Source organism: Chlorella variabilis, assembly GCF_000147415.1.
Source record: "Chlorella variabilis unplaced genomic scaffold CHLNCscaffold_8, whole genome shotgun sequence".
NCBI classification, from domain to species: domain Eukaryota; kingdom Viridiplantae; phylum Chlorophyta; class Trebouxiophyceae; order Chlorellales; family Chlorellaceae; genus Chlorella; species Chlorella variabilis.
In genome coordinates, this window is record NW_005435080.1 from 880,017 (window position 1) to 905,173 (window position 25,157).

Genomic DNA, 25,157 nt, shown 5'->3' on the forward strand with positions numbered 1-25,157 from the left:
AGGCCAAGGCGGTGCGGAAGAAGCTGGCGGCCCAGGAGGAAGCCGCCGCGCAGCTGGCGCAGGCCAAGGAGGCGGCCGAGGCGGCGGTGGCCCAGATGCGGCAGCAGCTGGAGGCGGCGCAGGGGCAGAGCGGTAAGACCACGCAGCAGGCGGCCGACATTGAGGCTTACAAGCAGCAGCTCAGCCAGGCGCTGGCTGACCTGGAGAGCGAGCGCCAGGAGCGCGACCAGCTGAAGCAGGAGGTGAGGCATTGGGCGGGGCGGGGCGAGTGCATCGGGCCGCCTGGACGTCGCAGCCGCCCTGCCGCCGGTCCGGCACCTTGCGCCAGCTGGACGACTGGCGCTCTGCTGGCGCTGACTGGAAGGCTGATGGACGCGTGCGCCGTGCTGCGCCGTGCTGCTTGTGGCTGCAGGTGACCAGCGCGGAGCGTGCCGCGGCGATTGCCAAGCAGCTGGCGGAGGAGGTGAAGGGGCAGCAGAGCAAGGTGGTGGACGCGCTGCAGAAGCAGAAGGCGGCTGCCGAGCAGCTGCAGGAGGAGCTGGACAAGGCCACCGCCGAGCGGGAGCAAGTGCAGGGCAGGCTGGCGACCGCAGAGGGCAAGGTGCGGCTTCGCTGGGCAGGCTGCTGCGGCCGCGGTACCACATCGCCGCCCCTGCTCAGCTGTGTGCAGCCTGGCTCTGCTGTGTGCAAGCGCCTGCCGTTCCTGTGCTCAGCGCCTCTCACGGCTTCCCTCCCGCCCCTCCCTGCACCCCGCAGGCCTCCACCCTCGAGTCCCAGCTGGCCGAGGCGGCTCAGGAGATGGAGCGGCTGTCACAGCGGGCGGCGCTGCTGGAGGAGGAGGTGCGCAGCCCGCGCGCTGCCAGCCCTCCTGCTGTGCATTGATGTGCCGCCTGCGATCTCCCATCCGAGCCCTACCCTCCCGCACCTCACCCACACCTGCCCGCCTCTCTTGCCTGCTCCTGTGCGCCCGCAGCTGGCGTCTGCTCAGCGGGAGGAGGCGGACTTGGAGGAGGAGGATTTGGCGCTGGCGCTGCAGCTGGAGGAGGCGCAGCGCGAGGCGGCCGAGGCGCGGGAGATGGTGGCAGAGGAGCGCCGCCGCGTGGCGGAGCTGGAGGCAGCCAAGGCGGCGGCGGCCACGGTGCGGGCGGCGGCGGCCTGCGTATGCGTCTGGGCTGCCCTGCACTGCCCATTTGTGTATGCGTATGGGCTGCCCATGCGCTGCCCATGCACAGCTCACTTGCCACTCGTCTGTGTGTGTGCTTTATGTGTGTGTGTGGCTTGCGAGCGGCGGGCTTCTTTCTATTTTCGCAGTCTGTTTCTGCAACTGGCACTGACCCGGCGCTGCACCCTGGCTGTGTGCAGGAGTCCAAGGAGCTGCAGGCGCAGCAGCGCCACCTGGCGCTCGAGATGGAGGCGGTGAAGCTGGCGCAGGTGGAGGAGCAGGTGAGTGCGGGGCAGGGCGGGCCTGCATGTTGTTGATGCGCACCACACGCGCTGTTGTTGACATGCGCATTCCTCAATAATGCACAGCGCATGCCCTGCTCCCTGCCCATGTGTTCGCCCCCCTCGCCCCTGCCCACCCGCACGGCTGCCCCTCCCGCGCCCCTGCGCCCCGCAGAAGCTGCGCACGGCTGCCGAGGAGCAGCTGCAGGAGTCGCAGGATCAGGTGGAGCTGCTGACTGCGGAGCTCATGGATGCGCAGGTGGCGGCGGACCAGCTGCTGCACCAGCTTGAGGAGGACCTGCAGGTGTGGGGGAGGCCCGGCTGGCAGAGGTGGACTCATGAATGGGGGTGGTGTGCTGAGCCGCGGGAGGGAGCGGTTGGGCTCCGTGCCTGCCGGCTGCCTGGGCCGCGATGCCCTGGCCGTGCCCTGGCCGTGCCCTGGCCGTGTGCCCGCATCGCCACGCGTTTGGCTGGCCGGGGTGCTGATCGGATGGTGGTGGTACTGCTCCTGGTGCGGCTGTACCTGCAGATGTACCTCAGCGGGGAGTGGGAGGAGGGCTTTGACGCGGCAGCGCACGAGGCGCAGGCCGACAAGGCCACCCAGCTGGCGGCGGTGCTGTCCACGGCGCAGCAGGAGGAGCTGCTGCTGGCGCACCAAGCCAAGGAGCTGGCCGCCAGGCTGGAGGCGGCGCAGCGCGAGTCGGCCACCGCCCAGGCGCAGGCGTCTGCCGCGCAGGGGCGCATCACGGTGCTGGAGAAGGCGTGGAGCACCGCTCTCGAGGTGAGGGCCCCGCCCGCCTGCCTGCCTGCCTACCTGCCTGGCTGCTTGCCTGCCTGCCTGCGTGCCTGCATGTGTGTTTGCGCCAGGGCCGCGGCCTGGGCTCCCGCCCGCCAAACCCTCACCCTCACCCTCTGCCCCCGCTCCCGCCCTCCCACCCCACCACCCGGCCGGCCCCGCAGGAGGCCAAGCAGCTGCAGACGCAGGTCGGGCGGCAGCAGGAGCTGCAGGAGGCGCTGGCGCAGTCTCACGAGGACACCGACAAGCTCCAAGAGGCGCTGGTGCAGTCGCTGGGCAAGGCACGGGAGCTGGCCTCCGCCCTCAGCGAGTCGCAGGAGGAGGCGTCCACCCTGGAGGAGCGGTTGGAGGCGGCCAGGGCGCAGGCGGAGAATGCGGCCACGCAGGCGGCCGCCGCGCGCGGGCGCATCGCAGTCCTGGAGCGCGCCTGGGCGGCGGCGCTGGAGGTGCGTGCCGCGGCGCGGCGCGGCCAACCAGCCATGCCCTGCGTTGCCGCGCCCGGCCGCCGCGCTCGCCTGGCCCGCCGCTCTGCTGCTGCCCCCCGTGCCTCCCCTGCCACTCCTCGCTGGCTCCCAGCTCCCCACCCCGCCGCCGTGCTTCCGCCTGCTGCTCCCTGCAGGACGCCAAAGAGCTGGAGCTGGTGCGGAATGAGAAGCTGCAGGCCGAGAGCGCGCTGGAGGTCTCTCGCCAGGAGGCCTCGGGCCTGGCTGCCCAGCTGGCCGAGGCCCAGAAGGAGGCGGCCGCGGCGGCAGAGGCCCGCGAGCAGGCGGCCGCCGAGCAGCAGCGCGCCAGCCGGCTGCAGCAGGAGCTGGCGGAGGCGCAGCGCGAGCAGCAGGAGCTGAGCGGCAGGGCGGCGGCGCTGGCGGCGCAGGTGGAGGAGGCGCGGCGGGATGCGGCCAGCGCCAAGGCGGCCATGGAGGCGGCCGCCTCCGAGCACAAGCGCTCTTCCGAGCTGGAGCACGAGGTGCACTTGGCGGCTGTGTGCTTGTTGATGCTGGCCTCAGCCAACGGTCGTGACTTCAGGAAAAATGCCGCATGCGGTGCTTCTTGGTGGTGGTGGTGGTGGGAGCCTGGGCATGCGCTTGCCTCGATTGTTCCCCCTGCCCTGCCTCCCCGCTGTGCTGCAGGCCAGCACCCTGGCCGCCCAGCTGTCGGCGCAGCTGCTGGCGACCCGCAAGGACGCGGAGGCGGCGCAGCAGGCGTGGGAGGAGGCGGAGCAGGCATCCCTGCGGTCGGCCAGGCTGGAGGCTGAGCTGGCGACGGCGCAGCGCGAGCAGCAGCAGCTCAGCGGCAAGGCCGCCGACCTGGTGGCCCAGCTGGAGGCGGCGCAGCGCGAGGCGGCGGCGGCGCATGCCGCCGTGGAGGAGGCCGCGGCGCAGCACCGGCGCTCGATTGAGCTGGAGCAGGAGGTGCGGCTGGGCTGGTGCAAGGGAGCTAGGCGTATGGGGCCGCCAGCCAGTCCCGGGGCGCAGCCATGCTGTTTGGTGCTAGCAGCTGGCGCGTGAGCTGGGGATGCCGCGCCATGGCCCCACACCAGCAGCCCTGCTGCAAGCAAGCCGTGCGCAAGTGGCTTACGGTGCCGCCGCCGCTACTCCTGGCCATGCAGGCGTCTGACATGGCTGCCCAGCTGGCTGCCCAGCTGGTGGAGGCGCGCAAGGAGGCTGAGCTGGCGCGGGCCGCCATGGACCACGCCGCCGCCGAGCAGCAGCGCGCCAATGAGCTGGAGGCAGAGGTGAGCTGAGCTGGCGCGGCACCGAACGGCGGTGGCTGGGCTTCGTTCACGCTGCCCCCTCTGCACAGGCTCCCCCCTGCGTGTGCCTGGCTCCGCGTGCCGCTGCCCTGCATAGGCCGTGCGCTGATCCAGCTGGCTTCTGCATGGTTGGCCCGGCCTGACGCGCCGCCTGCCTTTGCTGTTTGCCCGCGCCTGCTGCAGCTGCACGCCGTGCGCAGCACGCAGCGCGTGGACGCGCGCCAGCTCAGCGAGCTGGCCGCCGAGCTGGAGGAGGCGCGCAGGGAGGCTGCCGCTGCCAAGTCGTCGCAGGCCTCCACCGCCTGGCGCAACGCGCTGCTGGAGAAGTCCTGGGCCGCGGCTCTGGAGGTGAGGCCCGGGGCGCCCTGCCTGTGGGCCTTACCCCGCTGCACCTTGCTGCACCGTCGCTGCTGCTGCGTGCTGTTCCATGAGTGGGGCACACGTGTGCTCCTCGGGCCCACCAGCCGCAGCACCTGGCCGACCCCTCGCACCCACGCTCATCCCATCTTGCCTGTCTCTCCCCTCCCCCTCCCTGCCCCGCGCCTCCTCAGGACGCCAAGATGCTGCAGCTGGAGAAGCGCAGCCTGGAGTCTGCTCTGGCGCACTCCCAGCGCGAGGCGTTTGCGCTGACCTCCCAGCTGGAGCGCGCCTCGGCGCTGACCAAGCAGCTGGAGCAGGCGCAGAGCGACGCCAAGGCGCAGGCGCTGGTGGCCTCCTCCGCCAAGGCCCGCATCGCGCTCCTGGAGAAGGCCTGGACGGCGGCGCTGGAGGTGGGGGGCACGCTGCTTGCGACGCTGGCTTGGGGCGCTGTGGTGCGGCGGCTGGCGGCATGCGTTGGGCTTGGCGTGGCGTGGCGGACCAGGGTCGAGCCCTGCTGCTTTGTGTGCGCTTGCCTGCGGTTGAAACGCCCTCGGCCCCTCTTCCCTCCCCTTCTTCTGCAGGACGCCCGCCAGCTCAAGGCCGCCGGCGTGGCCACTCGGTGGTAGGCTGGGTGAACCCCTGCGCACCAGCACCACACCAGCACCGCTCCACACCCCACTGTATCCCTGTATTCTTCTGGGGCTGGCCGCTGCCGCCGCAGCTGGTGCAGCGACAGGCAGCGGCCGCCACCCCACACACACCGCTATCTTGCGCGAATCTCCAATCCCCCGAAAAGGAACCCCATCTGTCGCTGCAAATTGTTTTCCTGCTCCCAGCAGCGGTACTGGTGACTGAGAGCAGCGGACCCTCCTGGCCGCATGCCTGCCCAGCCCTCCTGCTGCGGGCGCATCTGGTCCTTCCTTCCTCGCCCTTCCTCACCAAGCACGGCCCGCACTCCTATTTTTGCGTTTTCCAAACCTGCTGGCCAATGCCCAGCCGTCGCCGATCTGTACAGACGGCTGGCAGGAGTGCCGGATTTTGGTGACTGGATGCCCACTGTCGCTTCCCCACATCCAGCCGCATCCAGCACACGCGCTTTCTCTGCATCGGAGCCCCAATTTTTGGTTGGCCGTGCATGTCCACCCGTTGTCTGGGGCGGGAGAGTGTGTGCCCCGCCCCCTCCCCTTGCCGTGTTGTCGTGTGTGTGTGGCCAGGCCACGCCATACCCTCACTCTTACTACGAAGCCTTTCAGTTTGTCCGCACCCCCACCAGCTAGCGCCTCACGTTGCTCTGTACCAACACTTTTGACCCACGTGCCCTTTCGTTTGACTGATTCCGGGACCAAAAGATCAACTGGCAGCCGTGAGCAGCCCCCTTTTCCCCCACCCCGCGCTGATACTAATACCTTTCATTGGATGCTTTGATGATCCGATCTGACAACAAGCAGCATTTTATTCGGAGCGCCGCTGCGCACTCACTGTAATACCCAGTAAGCAGCGCAAATGCAGGCCAGCAATGTGGACTCGCTCAAATTCGCTCAGAAGAAGAAGGGCAACTGTTGAAGTTGTCGTCACACCTTGTACCGCAGGCGGAACGAGGCTGCCGCCTCCTTCAGCGCCGGCCCCGCCTCCTGCCACTGGCCTGCGGGCGCCGAGGCCGCCAGCACGTACAGCCGCCCCAGCTGGGCCGCCGCCGCCAGCTGCACGCGCGTGCCGTCTGGCAGCAGCACGTCGTAGCTGCAAGGAGATGCAGCAGAAGGCAAGCAAGGGCTCGGTATTGAGCTACCACAGGTGCTGAGCTTCCCCACACCACCACAGAATGCTGCTCAGCCAGCTCAGCCAGCACAGTCCCTGGCCCTGGCCCTCACCTGTAGTAGCTGACCGGGTCCCGCTGGATCGTGCCCAGCAGCGTGCCCGTGTCCTTGGGCGGCTGCGCCACAGAAGCGGCCGACACAGAGGCCACCACCGCGCCCGGCGGCAGCAGCAGGTTGGCCACCTGCCGCGGGTCGCCCAGCTGGGAGATGTCTGCGGGGAGGCGGGAGAGCGGGGAAGCACCGGTGAGTGTGTGTGCGTGTTGGTGGTGGCCGAGTGTGGGTGTATGTGGCTATGTGGCCCGACAGATGTATAGGTCCTCTGCGAGGGCAGATCCTGGGCTGCCCACCAGTCCAGCCTGCCACACCCACACGCAACCCACAACCAGGCACCACCGCCGAGCGCCACCGCCAGCCTGCGCGCCCGCCCCCTGCTTGCCTGTGACCTGGAGCAGCGTGCGCTTGAAGGCGGTGGTCTGTTTCACCACCACATTAATGCGCTGCTGTCCGCCCTCGCCGCGCACCTCGGCCTTCAGCGGGTTCTCCGCCACCTGGTCTGCAGCGGGGGAAGGAAGGAGGAGGGAGGGGAGCAGGAGGGGTGAAGAAGGGCTAAAGGGAGCAGCGCAGGGAACGGGAAGGCTGTTGGCAGGCAGGCCTCAGCAGGGAGGCGTGCCATTCCGCCATTCCGCAGGCGGCAGATGAAAGGCGCCCACTGGGACGTCCTTCCGCAGTGCCCCGCCAAGGCAGCAAATGGCACTCTGCTCTGCGTGTCGTGCAGCAGTGCCAGCAGGCATGGCCAGCCAATCGGCTCTCCCAGCCCAGCCCAAGCACGCAACCTGCTTGCCTGTTCCCGCACGCGGCCGGGGTGGCGCGGCATACGACAGATCCTGCACCTCTTTGAAGCCTGGCGGGTAGCTGAAACTGAAGTTGCGGTCCACCCACTGCGGCCAGCTGATCACGTCTAGGACAGGAGGCACGACCACAGCCTCTGCCTCTGCTGCTGATGCCACTGCAAGCTCGTCGGCGACGGCGGGGCGAGCCGCCGCCAGCACCGCCCCTGCGGGCAGCAGCAATGCGGCGCCCAGGGCGGTTCGCCGGCTGCTGGAGGGCGCATTGTGCGTGCTGCCAGCCGGACTGGCCTGCTCGGCTCGGCACGGCAGCTGCAAGCACCGTGGCGGCCTGGCGAGAGTGGGGTGTTGGAGCGCGCTCATGGTGTGCTGTTTGCTGCGACCGATTGAATTGGCATCCACTGTTGCGATACCGAGATCCGATGGCTGAATGAGCGGCGATGAGGCCAAATGCTGAGAGTGCTGCGGTTCTGCCCCAAACTCTGGGGCCCAATTGGCTGCGCTGATCAGCTGTAGCCATTCCAGGTACATCCCATAGTCTGAGCCGAGCCCAGCAGCGCCGATGGCGCACGCCGCCAGCTTCGAGGCCCAGCAGGCCGCCAAGCTGTCTGCAGAGGAGCTGCAGGAGCTCACGAAAGAGCTGTTCAACTGGAGCAAAGACGCCACGAAGAAGGCGGGCCGCAAGGGCCTGGCAGCCGAAGCAGCACCCCCCGCCGCCGCGACTGCCGCCGGTCAAAGCGCCGGCAGCGGCGCTGTACAACAGGAGCAGCAGGCAGGGCCTGCGAGCACGGCACGGCACCCTGCTGCCCACACATACGAGCACTACAGGTCCAAGTGGGACAAGTTCGATGTAGATGCGGCTCTGTCGGAAGATGGAGAGGAGCAGGGCGGCTCTGCCGCGGTCAACAGCACCCGGCCCGCCAGCGCAGGCGGCAGCGGCGGGCCGCGCAGCAGCGCCAGCGCGCCCATGGCCATCCCGCAGGCCCGGGTCACGGTGCCGGTGGGTCCCAGCCCGCCGGCGGCCGCCGACGGCGGCGCGGCGCCCGCCAGCGCCGAGGGGTGGAAAGATGCCGGGAACGAGCACTTCAAGCGCGGGCGCTACCGCCAGGCCGTGGAGGCCTACACCGCCAGCCTGGCGCTGCAGCCCACCTGCCTGGCAGCCGCCAACCGCGCCATGGCGCGCCTCAAGCTGGGGCAGCACGAGGAGGCAGAGGCGGACTGCGGGGAGGCGCTCAGGCTGGACCCCCTGTATGTGAAGGCCTATCAGCGCAGGTGGGCATGTCCCTTGGGGCCGCCAGCGCTGCGCTGGGCGCTGCTGCCCAGACCAGCAGCGCACGCAGCAGCCCCGTGAGGCCTGGCCCTACGCTGCTCCCCAGCGCTGCCTCCACTACCTGCCTCCTCTGCTGCCTGCCTCCGCTGCCTGGCCCCCACCGCCGCACTCCGCTGCTGGTCCCGATGCTGCCGCAGGGCCACCGCGCGGCGCCAGCTGGGCGACCTGCTGGGTGCTGTGCAGGACCACGAATCGGTACTGCGCCTGGAGCCCAGCAACAAGCAGGCGGCAGCCGACCGCGCAGAGTGTGTGCGCCAGGTGCTGCGGGATGGCGGCCTGCAGGCCCCCAGCCGCAGCGAGCGGCTGGCTGTGCGGGTGGCGCCGGCGCCGTCAGGAGCTGCTGTGGCAAGCGAGGCAGCAGGTGCAGAGGCGGGGGCGGTTGGTGGCGGTGCCGAGGAGCTTCTCATGGTGTCCAGCGTGCAGCGGCAGCCCAGGGTGCAGGCGGGCGACGGGGCGGCTGGAATGGGGGCGGCTGGGCAGGGCGAGCAGACGCCGCTGCTGTCGGGGCAGCACCTGTCGCCGGCCACGCCGACAGCATCCATTCAGGTACTAGAGGCGGTGGATGGGGACGACAGCATGCCAGACCTGGTGGAGCAGCAGGCCCCGCCGCCACAGCAGCAGCAGCAGCAGCAGCAGGAGCAGCAGGCAGGCGCCGAGGCAGCGGGCGAGCAGGCCAAGGAGGTAGCTAGCCCCCATCGCCAGCAGCCTGCAGAGCTGCCTGCAGAGCGGCAGGATGTCTGTTCCAGTGCAGACATGGCAGCACCCATGGACCAAGATCAGCAGCCTGCTGCAGCACCGGCAACCGCTCACATGGCCGTGATGGCGCCAGCTGGATCAGCAGCCGCTGCGCAGCCTGCGGCCGCGCCGTGCCCCGCCCCTGCCCGGCCAGCAGTCGCGGCAGCAGCCCCTACTCCACTTAGGGTTCCTCGCACAGGTGTGCTTGCCGGTGCTCCTTGCTGCTTGCTCTCAGTTTGGCTGCCAGCCTACCTGCCTGCTGACCGCAGCAGGGTACCGTCTCTCATCCCTCACGTTTTGCCACCTACCCTTCCCTGCCTGCTGCAGGCGTGGATTTTGAGAAGGCGTGGAAGGCGTTCAAGGGTGATGCGCAGCGGCAGGCCGCCTACCTGCTGGCCCTGCAGCCCGCCCAGCTGCCGCCGCTGCTGAAGCAGGCGCTCACCCCGGGGCTGCTGGCGGCCGCCGCCGGCGCGCTGCTGCGCCCCGCGCTGCAGCAGCAGCCTGGGCAGGCGGTGGCGCTGCTGGAGGGGCTGCCCGGGGTCGCTCGTTTTGACATCAACCTGCTGAGCGTGCCGCCGCGGCAGAAGGCGGAGCTGGCGGCGGCGTGGGATGCGGCGCAGCCGGAGCTGGCAGGGACAGACGGCGCGCTGGCGGGCAGGCTGGAGGGCATCAGGCGCAAGTACAAGCTTTGATGGCGTGAGCCTTTGATCAAATGGATCCACACGGCTGTAAAAGCTCCGTTGGGGTCTCGCCGCCAAGCGCGGCTGTTGCATTGCTGCCCAGCCATGCATACGCGTCGAGCACGCGTCTAAGCTGTTGGCTGTCGCTCAACAAGTAATAAGAGTATCCATCTGCTGCAAGCTGCACCTGGTACAAACTGCTTGCGAAATGCAAAAGTGCTCGAGTGAAGTGAGCAGAGCACACGCCATTTCGGGCACGCAGCTGGCGGCCTGGATAACCCGGGTGCTATCACTTCTCGCGCATTTCGCTCTGCCTTCCTTGCCAAAATCGCTGAGCGATCGCGTCGCCTCTCGGTTTGCCCACCCACTGCTGGTCGCCGCCGCCACTTCCTCTGTTTTGTGCATCCACGCAAAATGGTGGCATCCGGGGACGTCGGGGTAGCCTTTGCGATGGTGTGCGGAGCGGGAGCAGCGAGCAGCCTGGGCGCCAGTTGCGTGTTTGCAGTCAAAGTTGCCTCGCCGCGCGTGCTGGCGATCGCCCTGGGATTTGCGGCAGGAGTGATGATGTGAGGCCTCAGCCGGGCAGCCGCATGCAGGGCATGCGCATGCCCCTCATGCCTAGAACCGCCTTTGGCCACCAGTGCACTTCTGAACCTATTGGGTGCGCCATTGCAGCTACGTGGTCTTTGCCGAGATCCTCAGCCAGAACGCTATTGACTCCTTCCAGGATGCGGGCTACTCAGGTGCTTGCACCTGCTGATGGTTTACAGATGACAGCTGTCGCGCCGCATTCTTGCTTGCGGGGCTCTGATATAGTTATACTGCAGTAACAGGCGTTCGGTCGCCTCTTGGCGCTGGCCTCCAGGCAATGCGGCGTACCGGCTGGCCACCGCCTGCTTCTTCGGCGGCATGCTGGCTACAGCTGCCCTGGAGGCGCTGGTACACCAGCTGATGCACTTTGGGGCGCGGTACCAGCAGCGGCGCATAGACCTCGGGCAGCACGACACGCACACCACCACCAGCACCAACAGCCAGGCGGGCCTGATCTGCTCGCATTCACAGGCGGGGAACGATGTGCCGCGGCCAGGCAGCATAGAGCTGCACCATCAACACCACTATGATTCCGCGGGCTGCGATACGGATGTCGAGATGGGCAGCGCCAACGCCGACCCCAAGGCCGCTTCCTGCTGCAGCAAGCCAGAGCTGTGCTGCCGCCACAACCCCGACTGCTGCGGGGCCTGCTGCGCGGGCAGTACCTCAGAAGATTGCTGCGGCCCGACGGCGCAAGTGTACGGCGCACCCGCCGGCGAGGCTGCACAGCACATCCTGCCGGGCACGGTGAGCCCTGCCCTGGTGCAGCGCCGTGCGCCCGTGCTCCGTCCCCCGGGTCTTTGGCTCTGGCGACTGCATCCGCACCACCTGCCATCCACCCCCCCATCCATCCATCCGTACTTCCTAGCCCCAACCCCCGCCGCCTGCGCTCTGTGACCCCTCTTTTGCAGGCCCCCGCCGAGGTGGTGGCCGTGCTGCAGTCCGACCCGCACACCCGCGACCTGCTGCGCATGAGCATCGTCACGGGGCTGGCCATTGCGCTTCACAACGTGCCAGAGGGGCTGGCCACGTTTGTTGGGGCCCTGGAGGACAGCGAGGTGGGCGCCAGCATCGCGGTGGCGATCGCGATACACAACATCCCGGGTGAGCAGGGCGGGGCTGTGCCCGCTGGCCTCCTGCGCTGAGCCGGCTCGCATCTGCTCCACACGGGCGGCGCAGCCGGCACGGCACCGCTGCCCTCTGCTGAGCTGTTGAGCAGCTCCGCGTCGGCACCCTCCGTGCTGCAATTGTGACCGGCGGCATGATAGGGCGGTTGTGCCTTGCAGAGGGGATCTGTGTGGCCATGCCCATCTACTACGCCACCGGCAGCAAGTGGAAGGTAATTGGGCTGGGCTGGGAATGCATCCGGGAGGCAGCCACCAGGCTGCCAGCAGCACAATGCGCGCTCGTATGTGCTGCGCCCTGGCTGGCGCCTGCTGCGCTGGTGGCACTAATGCTGCCACCTCACTTTGCGCCTGCCCTGCGCCGCCCACCACCGCCGCGCAGGCGTTTTTCTGGGGCAGCCTGACGGGGCTGGCGGAGCCGCTTGGGGGCCTGCTGGGCTACCTGGTGCTGAGCAAGGAGGAGCCGCTGAGCTTTGGCATCGTCTTCTCGCTGGTGGCGGGCATGATGGTGTTTGTGAGCTTCAAGGAGCTGCTGCCCTCTGCCTTCCGCTTTGATGCAATCGACCGCGTGGTCTCCACAAGTGAGTGACAGGCTCAGGGAGCGAGGGCCTGGCTCTGCTGCTGCGGTGTCCAACACATGTGGATGGCAGCCGGCAGAAGAGGAGCGGTGAGAGCGGTGCTAAGCCATGCCTGCGCCTGCCCCCGCACGCGCCTGCTGCAGGCGTGATTGTGGGGATGGCTGTCATGGCAGCGTCGCTGCTGCTCTTCACCCTATGATACCGGAGCTGCTGCAACTGCTTGTGTATTTCCCCCTCATCTCCTTCACCGATTATTATGCGCACATCCAGTCTGCTGGTTGTGCTCCCCCTAATAAACATACGAGCCTTGGCACTGCAATATGATTTGTGTTTCCATCCTTGGTACATTTTTTCGCCCTCGTCTGCCGCCACGCATCTGTCGCGGCATCGAGCTCGGCCCATTCCTACATTTGTTGTGTTGGTTAGGGTCAGATCCCCCCCCTGAAACTCTCCCATAGATGGAAAAGCTGCCACCCAACAATCAGGCGGGAGTTGGTGCAGCAGCGGCTGGTCAACGTCAGGCGGCGGCGAACGCTGACTTGGCCTGCGTCAGCACAGGTGGCCATCGCGATCAAATTGGCATCGCCGCCGCCCTCCCGTTAGCTCCAGACGGCACCTGTTCCCGTGGAGAAGGTGCCATTTTTGCAAGCAGGTCCACAGCCGATGTGGAAGTTCAGGACGGCATGGGACAGCGACGGCCACCCGCTGCTGCACAGCCTGAACGGCAACGTGGGGCGCCAGGTGTGGGTCTACGACCCTGAGGCGGGCACCCCCGAGGAGCGGGCCAGGGCGGAGGAGCTGCGCCGCAAGTTTGCGGAGAACAGGCTGCAGCAGAAGCACAGCGCCGATGAGCTGCTGAGGTGGGCGATGGCGCTGCGGGATGGGCGCTGCCGGGGGCTGCTCCCGCCCACCCGCCGCCACCCGCTGGCCACCCGCCGCGGCGCCTGGCGGCGTCAAATCGCCCCAGCCGTGCTGACCATCCACTGCGGTCCCCTCCGTGCAGGCTGCAGAGCGAGGGGCAGCGACGCAGCGGGCCTTTCCCAGTGGACAAGTCGTGGCTAGGCGTAGGCGGCAGCGCGCCAGCAGCCGCAGAAACCGTGGAGGCCGCGCTTCGCAACGGCGTCTCCTTCTATGAAGGCCTGCAGGCCGAGGACGGGCACTGGCCAGGCGACTACGGCGGGCCCATGTTCCTCATGCCCGGCATGGTCATCGCCCTGTACACCACCGGCACCCTGGACAGCGTGCTCAGGTGTGTGTGCGTGTGTGTGGTGGGCTCTGGGCTCTGGGCCTGTGGGCAGCCTGCAAGCAGCTGGGCTGAGCCCTCCTGCGCCAGGCGGGCCGAGGCCTCACAGGCATGTCACCCGACGCCTGCCCCATGCCTGCCACCCCCGCAGCCCGCAGCACAAGGCCGAGATGGTGCGTTACCTGCGCAACCACCAGAACGCCGACGGCGGCTACGGGCTGCACATTGAGGGGACCAGCACCATGTTTGGCACGGTGCTGAGCTACGTCACGCTGCGCCTGCTGGGGGTGGGCCCAGACGACGCCACGCTGGCCCCAGCGCGGACATGGGTGAGCCCAGCGAGGATCGCAGGGCGGCGGGCCGGTTGGCTGGGCCTGTATTTCTGGTTATCACGAAGGGCTTCCCGCTGGCGTAAATGCAGGCGTGTGCTGGGCTTGCTGCCTGCTGCCATGCTCATGCCGCTTTCCCCCTCCCCCCACCCACACCACACGCATACGCACCACGTACCCTCCACCACCTCCCGGCAGATCCATGAGCGCGGCGGCGCCCACGCCATCACCTCCTGGGGCAAGTTCTGGCTGGCGGTGCTGGGCGTGTACAGCTGGGAGGGGCTGAACCCCCTGTCGCCGGAGATGTGGCTGCTGCCCTACGCCAGCTGGACGGGCATCGGCTGGCTGCACCCGGGCCGCTTCTGGTGCCACTGCCGCATGGTGGGTGGGCGGGCGGGCAGGCTGGCGCTCCCAGGGGGCGGCGATGCGTGACTGTGTGCAGTTTGGGGGTCCACCAGCCGCATGCTGCAAGTCGGCTGGCTCTAGCCATGCATGATCCAGACTCCCCCTGCTTGAGACGCCCTTGCCTCCTGCCTCTCTCCTCCCTCCCGACACCCTGCCCTCCTGTCTCTCCCTCCCGGCTGCCTTGCCTCCTGACCCCGCCGTATGTACCTCCCTCCCTGCCCCCCAAACCCCCACCCACCTGCCCCGCACTTCCAGGTCTACCTGCCCATGTCTTACGTGTACGGCGTGCGCGGCACGTGCCGCGCCACCCCGCTGACCGAAGCGCTGCGCCAGGAGCTCTACCCGCTGCCCTACGCCAAGATCGACTGGAATCAGGCCAGGTGGGAGGGGAGGGGGCCGGGGAGCTGCGGGGAGCACCCAGGGGGCGGCGGCCCGGTGTGCCGCCACCGCGGCTCGCCACGCACCCTTTCCACCCTGCTGGTGCATCCCCGCCACGGCGCAGCCAACTCACTCACGCAGCCCCGCGCCTCTCCACCACCACACCCTCACCACGCACACATGCACACCCCACTCGCTGTTCAACTGACACCCCCCCACACCCACCCACCCGCCCACCCAACCCACACAGACTCACTCACTCATCCGCAGGAACTTGTGCGCCAAGGAGGACCTGTACTACCCTCACCCGCTCATCCAGGACGTGCTGTGGTGGGCGCTGTACAAGGCAGAGCCGCTGCTGCTGGGCTCGCGCCTGCGCGGCGCGGCGCTGGCGGAGTGCATGAAGCACATTCACTATGAGGTGGGTAGCGGGGAGGGCAGCGGGGGAAGGGGGAGGCCACGCGGCGGTGCGAGCGCTGGTGCGAGTGCCGGTGCCTGGCGTGGTGTGCGCGCGTGTGCTGCCGTCCGCGGTTCCTTTCCTATACCGTCTGCCCCCATGGGCAGACCATCCCACCAGCCGTTGGGCTGCTGTGCTGTGCATGCTGTGTGTTGTGTGGTGCCGCAGGACGAGAACACTCGGTATGTGGACATCGGACCCGTGAACAAGGTCATCAACATGCTGGCCTGCTGGTTTGAGGACCCGGGTTCCCAGGCATTCAAGCGCCACCTGCCCAGGTGCGGGGCAGGGGCAGCAGCGGCCGCGCCTGCCGGGCTGGGGTGGTGGTGGTGCTAATGGTGGTGGCGGTCGGCTGCGGCGGTGGTGGCGGGTGCCAGCTGTGGGATCTGGCAGATGGGAGGGATTGGGAGCCATCTCCGGTGCTAGTCGATCCAACCCAACATCCACACCCACCCACCCACCCACCACACATGCACACACCCTGGCCGTCCCCGCAGGCTGCTTGACTACCTGTGGGTGGCAGAGGACGGCATGAAGATGCAGGGCTACAACGGCAGCCAGCTGTGGGACACAGCATTCGCGGTGCAGGTGGGACCGGGGAGTGGCGGCGCGGCCAGCTGGGAGCGGTCGCTCCCTCGCCTGCCGGAGATTTGCAGACCTGCCCGCTCGCGTGCCCTGCCCTGCCTGTCACATGCATACACACGCGCCCTGTCCTGCCCTGCCAGTCCACATGCACCCAATGCGACCTGCCCTGCCCTGCCTTTACGCTGCTGTTGGGGCACAGGCCATCGCCTCCACTGGGATGGCGGGAGAGTTCTCTCGCTGCCTCAAGCGGGCCCACGAGTACCTTGAGCAGTCGCAGGTGGGTGGGGCTGTAGCTGCTCGGCTGGGTGGAGCTGGGTGCCAGCACAGCCAGGAGCAGAGGCACCTGGCGGGCTGCGGCCAGGCTGCCATGCAACAAAGCCAGCCAGCTTGCCCACCGGCCGGGGCTGGCTTGCGCCTGGAGCGCCACCCTCGTTGCCGCCGCTGCTGCCGCCGCCGCTGAGCGCAGGTGGTGGAGGAGGCACAGCAGCCTTTGTCTGAGTACTACCGCCACATCAGCAAGGGTGCCTGGCCCTTCTCCACCCGGGACCACGGCTGGCCCATCTCGGACTGCAGCAGCGAGGGCCTCAAGGCAGCGCTGGTGCTGGCGCAGGTGCGAATTGCGTTTGTGTGTGCGCTGTGTGCGCTCCGCGTTGGTGCCTACACCCTGCGCTCCCACACCCCGCGCCTTTGTTCCGTGGTGGCGACCCATCCACCCCCCTTTGTCCACCTGCCCGGCCTCGCCGCAGATGGATCCCAAGCTGGTGGGCCCCCCCATCCCGGAGCCCCGGCTGTGCGACTGCGTCAACGTGGTGCTGTCGTACCAGAATGGGGATGGCGGGTGGGCTACGTACGAAAACAAGCGCTCGTTTGAGATGCTGGAGGTGTGGTCTGGGGTGTGGGGTGTGTTGGGAAGGGCTGGGCAATGGTGGATGGATGGGGGTTGCTGAACAGTGACCGTCGCCCCCTGGGCACTCCGGACAGCCATTCCCTTACACAGCCATTCCCTTGAGGCACCAGGTCCCTGCTGCTAAGTGACCTCCCCCCTTCCCCCCCTGCCCGCCTGGCGCCAGATCATCAACCCCAGCGAGACATTTGGCGAGATTGTGGTGGACTACAACCACGTGGAGTGCTCCTCCGCCTGCATCACAGCGCTGACGGCGTTTGCCGGGCGCTACCCGGCGCACCGCGCGCACGAGATTGGCGCGGCGCTGCGCCGAGGCATCAAGTACCTGAAGAGGTAGGTGGTGGCAGGGTGGGATGACAAGGCAGAGGGCGCCCGGTTGGGGCGCTACAGCTGGGCTGGCCAGGCGGCTCCTGTGGCCCTTGGCTCCTGCACTTCGCGCCTGTCCCTGCCCGTGTCCGCTGCCCACCAACACTCCCGTCCCTGCTCCTGCCTGCCTGCCGGCCTGCAGCATCCAGCGCCCCGACGGCAGTTGGTATGGCAACTGGGGCGTGTGCTTCACGTATGGCACGTGGTTTGGGTGCGAGGCGCTGGCCGCGGTCGGGGAGACGCACGGCAGCAGCGCGTCGGCGCGGGCAGCCTGCGCCTTCCTGCTGCAGAAGCAGCGCTCCGACGGCGGCTGGGGCGAGAGCTACCTGTCGTGCCAGGACAAGGTGGGCGGCATGCGGCTGGTGTGGAGCTGCTGGGGATGCTGCCATGAGAGCTGGGTGGTGCTGGGCTGGCAGCTGGCTGGCGGCATGCCGCACCCCCGAAGCACACACACTCACCTGCTTGCCTACCCTGCCTCCTCTGGTGTGCTGCGGCGGCGGTATTGCAGGCATACAGTCAGCTGGAAGGAGAGCAGCCGCACGCTGTGAACACGGCGTGGGCGATGCTGGCGCTGCTTGCGGCGGGCTACGAGCAGGTGGACCGCAAGCCGCTGGATGCGGCGGCGCGGTGTCTCATCCGCCTGCAGGTGCGGCGGTAGTGGTGGGTGTCGGTCGTTTGTGGCTGGTTTGTGTCGTGGAGGGGCCTGGCTGAGGGGCCGGCGTGGCTTGTTGCGGCCTGTTGGGCCTGTGGCTGGACGAGGTGCGGGGGCCGCCAGGCTTGGTTTGGCGGCAGGCACCCGGGGCGAGGGACTCCAGCACCACTGGCGGCTGCTGATGCGTGCTGCGTGTGTCGCAGGAGGAGAGCGGGGACTGGCCGCAGCAGCACATAAGCGGCGTGTTCAACCGCAACTGCATGATCACCTATGCCAACTACAGGTGAGGGCGATGGCAGTGCATGCACACACATGTGTGTGCGTGTGCTGGTGCGGTGTATGTGGAGGGGGTGGGGGAGGGTAGGCGCAGCTAGAGCGAGCTCTGCCGCTGCTCAATGCCCGCGTCCCTGCGCGATGCCCGTGGTGCACCTGCCCTGAATGGCGCCGCCGCCTCCCTGCCCTGCCCCCCCCCATCAGGAACATCTTTCCTATCTGGGCCCTGGGCGTGTACCGCTCCAAGGTGCTGAAGCAGCAGTAGGCGGCGCCCATCCGCTGCCAGCTGCCCATGGCCTTCACGGCGGCCTTGAGTGCCATGGGAGGGAAGCCGTGTGCCCAAGCGCGCATGCTGCGCCCCATGGCGTGGTGGCTGTAGCCAGTATGACTGTAGCCAGTATGCATGCCACCGCGGCCAGGCTTGCATTCCGGCTTCACCCAGCTGCACCGTAGCAGAGGAATAACGAGCGGTACCACAATTGAACAACGCATGCCCTTGCCTTGTGTGCACCTCTTTGCCTGCTTCATCTGTCACCCGCGATTCACCCCTCGAGAGATGAGATACAACTTGCATTGTTTTTGCCATGCCCCGCGCTCTTATCAAAGATAGCAGACTGTTTCTGCCAATCTCTTTTGAATGCTCAATCGTTTAACTGCCACAATCAAATTGTTGCAAAGATGCGCAAGTGCTGCTCGGGTGCGTACTTCCAGCTCCAATTCAGAAGCGGAGAATTTCATGAAAGGCCACGGAACCGCGCCCCGATGAAGCAGGGCACCCACCCTCACAGGCGGTAGCACGGCGACTAGGTGCCTGCTGCTTGCCGCAACCTGCTGCTCGCTGCGCCATGCATCATGCCTCCTCGAGATCATCCTGTACAGCTTTACATCAACTGTTCATGTACATGCGCGCTTTATAATCTTCAGCGCGATTCAAAATACATGTGTGTTGCTGTCCACGCCCGGTAAGAGTGCGGCAGGCTGGCCTGCTGTTCAGAACATGTCCCGCAGCGTGCTCCTGGCCGCCAGGTAGGCCCGCCCCTCCAGCAGATGCTCCTCCACCGCCCGCAGTCGCTCCGCCGTGTCCTGCAGGGAGTGCCACACGCCAGGTGAGCACCCCGCAGTGTTCGCCGCCAGCTCACTGGGCGGCATGAAGCTGCCGCGCAGGGGGCAAAACTCGATGCCCCAAACCCCCCACACACCCTAGTGCCCACCTGGGTGTAGAGCAGGTGCTGCAGCCGCTCCGGCCCAAAGTCCAGCGTGCGGGACAGAGCAAAGCTGAACCGCTCCCTCCGCTCGTTGTCGCTCACCTCCCGCAGCGCGTCTGCAAGCGGGCAGGCAGGCAGGCAGGCTGGGGCAGCATCACTCACTGCCCTGCTCGTTGCCCTCACGAGGGGACAGCACACCGGGTCGGGGCCTGCCTGCTGTGCGGCCGGCATGCTGCCAACCGAGTTGGGCAGCGGCCAAGGCCTCCCAAGGGGGCTTCCTACCGCTGCACAGGTACTCGGTGGTGCGCTCAGCCATGGTCTGCGCATCACCCAGCAGTCCCGCCACCTCCACCATGCGCATCAGGGTTGGGTCCGCGCCCGCAGCGGTGGCGACGCCGGCCCGCGCCGCGGCATCGGGGCTCCACCGCCGCGTCTCCAGGCTGAAGATGTCGTTGCCTGGCGGGCAGGGGGCAGGAGGAAGGGGCGGAAGCAGTGGCTTAGTGGGCGGCGCATATGGCTTAGTGTGGGTGGCGCACTCGCCCACTTGACAGGTTTGCTATTGCAAACAGACAGCAAAATGGGGGGGTGGATTGGAGACCGGCCGCAGCAGCGGCCACCAAGCAGATAGCGCCGCCCCGCCCCGCCCCGCCTACCAAGCTTCTCCGCCAGAAACAGCTTGCCGGCCAGCCCCTTGATGTCTTGCATGATGTCCCACACCCGCTGCTCCAGCGCCGCCAGCTGCAGCTGCTCTGCCACCTCCTGTGGCCCCTGGTCGCCATACTGTGCCGCCAGTACTGCACGGGGTGCAGGAGCGGCGGCGGCAAGCCACATGGCGGCCTATTGCGGAGGGCAGGCGTAGCCGGGAGCGAGGCGCCGCCGCAGGCCCGCAGCAGGCACCGTGCACCCTCGCAGACATGGACCAGCACCACCGTCCCGGGCCCCGCCGGCTTGCCTGCCAGGAAGGGCTTGTCGCTGACGACGCGCTGCGTCTGAAAGCGGCCGATGACGCGCGCATTGATGAACAGCCTCCGCCGCTCCGGGACGGTCACAAAGTGCGTGAGCTCGCACAGAGCGCCCACTGCAGGGCGGGGCGGCACTGCGGCGGCGGGTCTGAGCTGCCGCCCAGCCAGGGGCAAGCCCGCAGCATTGGGAGTGTGCCGCGTGCCCACATCCAACGCAGCTCACCGCTCTCCATCAGCCCGCTGTTCTTGTCGGCCAGCACCACGCCAAAGCGCCTGCTGGCGCTCTGGTTGACGAGCTTGAACATCAGCCTGCAGGCATGGCAGCGTGCGCTGGCGCCGTGACGACAAAGGTGGCCGAAACGGTGTCGATGGGTGTTGTGCAAGCCGACCTCCCCACCACCCACCTGTACCGCGGCTCAAAGATCTGCAGCGGCACACTCTCCGTGGGCATCTTGCACTTGGACAGCGTCATCAGCGGCAGCATGAACGCCTCTGTGCCACCGGCGCCGCCGCTGCTGGCGCCGCTGCTGCTGGCGCGGCTGCTCGGCTGGCATCGATACTGCTCCGCCCACTTGCCGACCTCCTCCTTGCCACTGCTGCTTGCTGACATGTCATCCGGCTGCGCAGTCGAGACAGCACTGCTCATAACCAGGGCGCGCTGGCTCAGCTGCGGCGGGGTCAGCGGCGGATTGGGTGGTGGGGGCGGTGGGGTGGTGGGGTCATTGCCGCTGCCGCTGCCTGCTGCTGCCCGCACTCTGCTTCCGACAGCTATCCTGGTGTGCCGTGGTCTTGTGAGGGGCGTGGCTTGGCGGCAACCCGCTGGTTGCGCCGCAACAGCAGCGGTCCGAGAAAGCCCGAGCATCTCTCCGTGTTGCCTCCGTCCTACGAGCGTCGCAAATGCGAAAGCTGAGGTTGTGGAGAGCGTGCGTGGGGTGTGGGCCATGAGGAGGCTGCTGTGCGAGCTGGCAGATTGATGATCTCACGGGGAGCGAGAACAGCCCATCCAGGCATTAATTGGACTGTGCAGAGGTCCTACATCGCGATTGTCAGCCTGTGAACACCTCCCCCTTGCACAACCTCCCACCCGATCGCCTGGAGCTGGAACGACCGCCATGCAGTGCACAATCATGAGAACATCAGTTGTGGCGGCGACCTGCCGACCGTGCTGCAGTGCCCGGCCTATTCGCGCCGCCGCGGCGCCCCGTCGGGTTGCGGCGCCTCGTCGCCAGCTGCGCGCCACCGCCGCCGCTGTGGACGCCAAGGCACGTTCCTGCTCCGCGCCACAAGTGCATGCACACAAGCACACTGTCGCCGTCGATCATGCTTGCAGGCTTGCAGCAGCCGCTGCTCCTGCTCAACCTGTGCCATGCCACCCCCCTTCCTGTCTGTGCAGGCCGACACCAAGCTGCCGCCTTGGAATGCAATCTACGCCGACCTGACCGCTGCCGGCGTGGACAGCCTCAGCCCTGAGGACGCCTTTGACATGTCTGAGCTGGGCAAGGCGGTGGTGATCGATGTGCGGCCCAAGCAGGACCACGAGCAGGCGCACCCCAAGGGGGCCGTCAACGTGCCCGCCTTTTTGATCATCGAGTCGCCCTCCTCGCCCGGCGAATGGGGTGCGTGCGCAGGCTGGCGGGCCGGAGGGCTGGGTGGGGCAGGCCAGTGGGCTGGGCCGACCGCTGTCGTACTTGGTAGCGTCGCAGAGTCGGGCGGTGCACTGGTCCAGGCTGGCTGCTTGACACATGGTGCCGGCCTCGTTGGCATGGGCTGGCCGCAGGCAAGTGGATTGCCTGCAAGGCCAACGGCGTGGTTCCCACAAAGGTGAACCCAGAGCTGGCAGCCACGATCGCGGCGGCGGCGGCAGACGGCAAGGCGGTGAGCTGCAGCGCATCCTCCCTCTGTCCCTGCATGCCTGCTGGTCGCTGCCTGCGGCCTTCTGCCTGCCTCTGCAGCTGTCTCCATGCTGCCTGCACGGTGGGTACCAGCGCCTGTGCGCTGGCTTGCAGGCCATCCTGGCCTGTGAAGCGGGAGGCACCCTGGAGCCAAGCGTCAACTTCCCGCAGGGCAAGGTGTCCCGCTCCCTCAAGGCAGTGTGGAAGGCAAGTGTTGTGGGATGCTGGGGACCGAGCCAGACAGGGCAGGAGCTGTGTGCGGTCCCGCCCAGCTCTCCACCTGCCCTAGCGCTTGACCACCCTTCATCCTGAGCGCCACATCTCACCGTGGTTGCCATCCCCGCCCACCCCACCCCTGCCACGTGCAGGTGGTGACCAGCAAGGTGCTGCCCGCCGAGCGCGTGAAGCACCTTGACGGCGGCGTGTTCAGGTGGTTTGCTGCGGGGCTGCCCATGGTGGGCGAGTACGATGCCAGCAACGCCGGCAAGACGCCCAACACCGCCGAGAAGCCAAGCGGTGGGTTGGCTCTGGGCTGGCGGTGGTTTGGCTGGTCCGTGGCAGGGACTCTCTGCATCAGGCCTGCTGGACCCATGCAGGGGCTGTGTTTGCCCAGCACATGACATGAGACTGCTTCTGCACCTGCAGGCCGCTTCATTGATGGCAGCGAGTGATCGGCTTGCACCGTGGCTCCCGCTTGAACCCCGCCAGCTCAGCCCTGGCGACCCTGCAGCCCTCGGTGCCACGCTGCGGAAGCGCAGGTCGATTGAAATCATCATTGAATGCCTTGTTCGGTTCCTTGCCTTGTTTCCTTGGGTTTTCCTGTTGATAACCAATCACACCAGAACCGCCCTTTACGGGCGCCTCTGTGGTTCTGTAACCAACCGCAGCAGCTGCAAACTAGACGTTGCGCCGCTGCCGCCTGGCGCTGCCCAGCAGTTCTTTTGATAGCATGACGCATTGGATGCTGGAGTTCTCCACAATGTTGCTGCTCCACAATGTTGCTCAGGTGCCCGCTGGCGGGCACCTGAGCAAGCGAGAGAGAGCGGCAGCTGGCTGAACCCGTAGTACAGGCGCTGGGCCCACTGGTCTCTGCGGCCGTACCACCAATCGTGGCATGTGTTGATCGGGATCGGAGCCGCTAGAACTGATGCCGACAGCTAGCGTGTGTTGAACAGTCAGAGCACGGCATGACCATGCATGGCCTGCTTTCGGGACGCCCTCCCTGCACCCCCTAGCTGTGCGTGTGCTGGTAGATGGCATGGCAAAGGAAAGGCCAAGGCGCAATGTCATGAGGAACTGGAGACCCAGCCGCCAGCTCATCGGGCACATATGCGCCTCGCCAGTCCTCCCCCCTCCCAGCACATTTGTCCTTCCAGTCGAGGAATTGCGTCCACCCTAACCCCAGTAGCTCTTCACGGCACGCTTCCTCTGACGCCGCCACTGTCCTGCAGCTCTCAGCGCCCCTCCTGCGACTCTGTCAGCCCCTACTGTCGTGCATGGCGGCATCTGGGCGCTGAGCGGTGCAGAAATGGCCAGCCGCGGAGCGATTGCGGCGAAGCTAGCGAGGGCCATTTCAGAGTTTGGAGGCCAGCTTTCAAGCTCTCGCACCGGGAGCTTGGCGCAGGTGGGTGGAGGTGCAGTGGGGTCCCGCGGTGCGGCTGGATTGCAGCAGGTTTGCGGCGCCATTTTGCATGCCAGGCTACTCCGCAGCACCCCTGATCCACTGGGGGGCGAGCCACTTGCTGCCGTGCAGATATGGATGCCCGAGGCTGGGGAGGACGGCAGCATCGTGCTTAACACGCAGGCGAGCGCCCCCCCTGGTTCCCACCGTCGCCAGGCAGAGCCGATTGAGTGTCGGAGAGAGCGACTGTGGGCCCGCACTGGCCGCCGCCCCGCCGCCACCCACCATGTGCCGCCTCCCCTTGCTCGCCTCGCCTGCAGGGCCTGCCCTACTCCATCAATGGCGTGGGCGACCTGCTGGCCCTCTTCCGCTGCATCTCCTGCAAGTACAAGTTCTCCACAGACGTCACGAAGACGCACCAGATGGGGGCAGGTGCGTGGGCCGCCGCTCGGCCAGCCGCGAGCGCTGCCACCATTTGGGCACGCAGAGGCGCGCCGGACTGCAGGCAGCGCCATGAAGCCAGCAGCAGCAGCAGCAGCAGCAGCAGCAGCAGCAGCACACGTTTGGTTTGGCAGCGTGCGAGCGTGTGGCTGGCTTCAGGTGCCGTCTGCGTGCCCGCCGATCTGCCTGTGTGCCTGCTGCTGCTGTGTGCATCGACAGCAGTGGGCCGCGTGTTCACCAGCGGCGAGCCGGAGATGTCGGGGCACGTCCAGCGGTACGACCAGCACGTGTACCTGCGGGCAGCAGAGGCGCAGGTGGGTGCCTGCCTGCATGTCCTGCGAGGCCTCCGTGTCGCCTGCCGTGCACATGCGGCAGCGCACCGGCCAGCCTCCGCGCCGCCGGCGCCCCTGCAGCTCGCCTGCTTCTGCGCGCCTCGCCTCGCTCCCCAGCAAGTACACGTGCACGCACGCACAGCCGTGCCACCCCGACGCTCACCTGGCCGCGCCACCCTGCCGCCCGCCTGCCCCCGCCCCGCAGCGCTGCCGCGTCCACTCCACCCTCTTCATGCCCATCTACGGCAGCGCCCAGCGCGGCTCCTGCCTGGCTGTGTTTGAGGTGGTCCTCACAGACCAGGACGTAAACTTTGCGGGCATGGTGGGATGGATCATGTGAGTGTGGCGGGGGTGCTTGGGAGGTAGTGGTGGGGTGGGGGAGGAGCGTGTGGCTGGGTGGCTGGGTGGCTGGTGGGTGCCATGCTGGCAGGCACCCGCTGGCGGCAGCTGCCCGTGCTGGGCACGCTGTGGGCGCTGGGGCTGGGTGGGAGCTGGCAGGCCTCGGCTCCCTGGCAGGCCACGGCTTCAGGCTGGCCGGCGCACGGGTCGGAGGCGGAGGCGCATCTGCCGCTCCCGTTCTCGGCGCCGCCCCTGAGCGCGCCTTGCGCCCGCCACCCTCCCGCCGCCGCCCCCGCAGCTCCTGCCTCCAGTCTGAGGGCCTGTTCACAGCTGAGGTGGATACCTCCAGCATGCAGCAGCAGCGCATGGGCCTGCGCAGCCTGGGCGCCACCGACTATGATGGTGTGTCGGCGCTGGAGTCGGGAGTGGCGGCGCGGCAGGCGCTGGGCGGCGGCGCCGGCGTGCGCCTCACCCTCGCCGCCGACGGCGGCTCGGAGCGGCAGCAGGCGCTGGCGGCCGCGGGGGCGGGCAGCAGCCTGGACATCCTCACCGCGGCGGCCGGCACGGGGCAGGCGGGCGACACGGCGGGGGTGGGGACCGCGGCGGGGGCGGGGGACGCGCCGCGGACGGCGCGGTCGGACGATGGCGCGCCAGGCGCCAAGCGGCCACGCACCGAGGGCGGCAGCAGCGGCAGGCCCGGCGGCAGCGGCGGCGGCGGCGAGGGCGG

The 25,157-nt window shown here is 67.9% G+C and overlaps 8 protein-coding genes across 8 annotated transcripts in view; 6 read left to right on the forward strand and 2 right to left on the reverse strand.

The window, feature by feature from the left end:
• CHLNCDRAFT_144914 (hypothetical protein) overlaps nt 1-4,975 on the forward strand; it is a gene marked incomplete at both ends in the record, with an annotated part of 6,993 nt that extends 2,018 nt beyond the window's left edge. Inside the window, 14 exons of the mRNA XM_005848226.1 lie at nt 63-242; nt 413-601; nt 757-840; nt 974-1,159; nt 1,363-1,443; nt 1,619-1,747; nt 1,973-2,224; nt 2,404-2,685; nt 2,859-3,203; nt 3,367-3,648; nt 3,846-3,971; nt 4,173-4,337; nt 4,541-4,759; nt 4,931-4,975. Of these exons, the coding sequence (XP_005848288.1) occupies nt 63-242; nt 413-601; nt 757-840; nt 974-1,159; nt 1,363-1,443; nt 1,619-1,747; nt 1,973-2,224; nt 2,404-2,685; nt 2,859-3,203; nt 3,367-3,648; nt 3,846-3,971; nt 4,173-4,337; nt 4,541-4,759; nt 4,931-4,975 (2,565 nt within the window). The remainder of the gene's footprint in view (nt 1-62; nt 243-412; nt 602-756; nt 841-973; nt 1,160-1,362; nt 1,444-1,618; nt 1,748-1,972; nt 2,225-2,403; nt 2,686-2,858; nt 3,204-3,366; nt 3,649-3,845; nt 3,972-4,172; nt 4,338-4,540; nt 4,760-4,930) is intronic.
• Nucleotides 4,976-5,920: 945 nt separating this feature from the next.
• Nucleotides 5,921-7,544, reverse strand: CHLNCDRAFT_144915 (hypothetical protein; the record flags this gene model as incomplete). Its single annotated transcript, XM_005848421.1, has 5 exons — nt 5,921-6,086; nt 6,218-6,374; nt 6,570-6,716; nt 7,017-7,217; nt 7,538-7,544. The coding sequence occupies 5 exons, from the start codon at nt 7,542-7,544 to the stop codon at nt 5,921-5,923; spliced, it is 678 nt and encodes a 225-aa protein (XP_005848483.1).
• Nucleotides 7,545-7,975: 431 nt separating this feature from the next.
• CHLNCDRAFT_22514 (hypothetical protein) lies at nt 7,976-8,557 on the forward strand (the record flags this gene model as incomplete). The annotated part of the gene is made up of 2 exons (XM_005848227.1): nt 7,976-8,280; nt 8,476-8,557. Coding segments are annotated over 2 exons (387 nt in total), but the record flags the coding sequence as incomplete, so codon positions are not given.
• Nucleotides 8,558-10,167: 1,610 nt separating this feature from the next.
• On the forward strand, nt 10,168-12,245 carry CHLNCDRAFT_48744 (hypothetical protein; the record flags this gene model as incomplete). The annotated part of the gene is made up of 7 exons (XM_005848228.1): nt 10,168-10,319; nt 10,429-10,496; nt 10,619-10,692; nt 11,256-11,448; nt 11,631-11,683; nt 11,851-12,049; nt 12,190-12,245. The coding sequence occupies 7 exons, from the start codon at nt 10,168-10,170 to the stop codon at nt 12,243-12,245; spliced, it is 795 nt and encodes a 264-aa protein (XP_005848290.1).
• Nucleotides 12,246-12,709: 464 nt separating this feature from the next.
• CHLNCDRAFT_22200 (hypothetical protein) lies at nt 12,710-17,903 on the forward strand (the record flags this gene model as incomplete). The annotated part of the gene is made up of 16 exons (XM_005848229.1): nt 12,710-12,906; nt 13,050-13,295; nt 13,441-13,618; nt 13,817-13,999; nt 14,279-14,403; nt 14,672-14,822; nt 15,027-15,136; nt 15,356-15,446; nt 15,643-15,720; nt 15,910-16,053; nt 16,190-16,324; nt 16,514-16,680; nt 16,856-17,057; nt 17,222-17,359; nt 17,569-17,648; nt 17,843-17,903. 16 exons carry the CDS (start codon nt 12,710-12,712, stop codon nt 17,901-17,903), a joined length of 2,286 nt encoding a protein of 761 aa, XP_005848291.1.
• Nucleotides 17,904-18,628: 725 nt separating this feature from the next.
• On the reverse strand, nt 18,629-20,415 carry CHLNCDRAFT_144919 (hypothetical protein; the record flags this gene model as incomplete). Its single annotated transcript, XM_005848422.1, has 7 exons — nt 18,629-18,721; nt 18,850-18,959; nt 19,126-19,299; nt 19,497-19,637; nt 19,748-19,921; nt 20,029-20,114; nt 20,210-20,415. The coding sequence occupies 7 exons, from the start codon at nt 20,413-20,415 to the stop codon at nt 18,629-18,631; spliced, it is 984 nt and encodes a 327-aa protein (XP_005848484.1).
• A 756-nt stretch (nt 20,416-21,171) lies between these two features.
• CHLNCDRAFT_144920 (hypothetical protein) lies at nt 21,172-22,368 on the forward strand (the record flags this gene model as incomplete). The annotated part of the gene is made up of 5 exons (XM_005848230.1): nt 21,172-21,421; nt 21,583-21,680; nt 21,812-21,895; nt 22,066-22,213; nt 22,343-22,368. 5 exons carry the CDS (start codon nt 21,172-21,174, stop codon nt 22,366-22,368), a joined length of 606 nt encoding a protein of 201 aa, XP_005848292.1.
• Nucleotides 22,369-23,225: 857 nt separating this feature from the next.
• The window catches only part of CHLNCDRAFT_144921 (hypothetical protein), a gene marked incomplete at both ends in the record, with an annotated part of 2,062 nt that continues 130 nt past the window's right edge, over nt 23,226-25,157 (forward strand). The window contains 6 exons of the mRNA XM_005848231.1: nt 23,226-23,321; nt 23,451-23,486; nt 23,639-23,750; nt 23,982-24,073; nt 24,297-24,427; nt 24,729-25,020. Coding sequence (XP_005848293.1) covers nt 23,226-23,321; nt 23,451-23,486; nt 23,639-23,750; nt 23,982-24,073; nt 24,297-24,427; nt 24,729-25,020 — 759 coding nt within the window. The remainder of the gene's footprint in view (nt 23,322-23,450; nt 23,487-23,638; nt 23,751-23,981; nt 24,074-24,296; nt 24,428-24,728; nt 25,021-25,157) is intronic.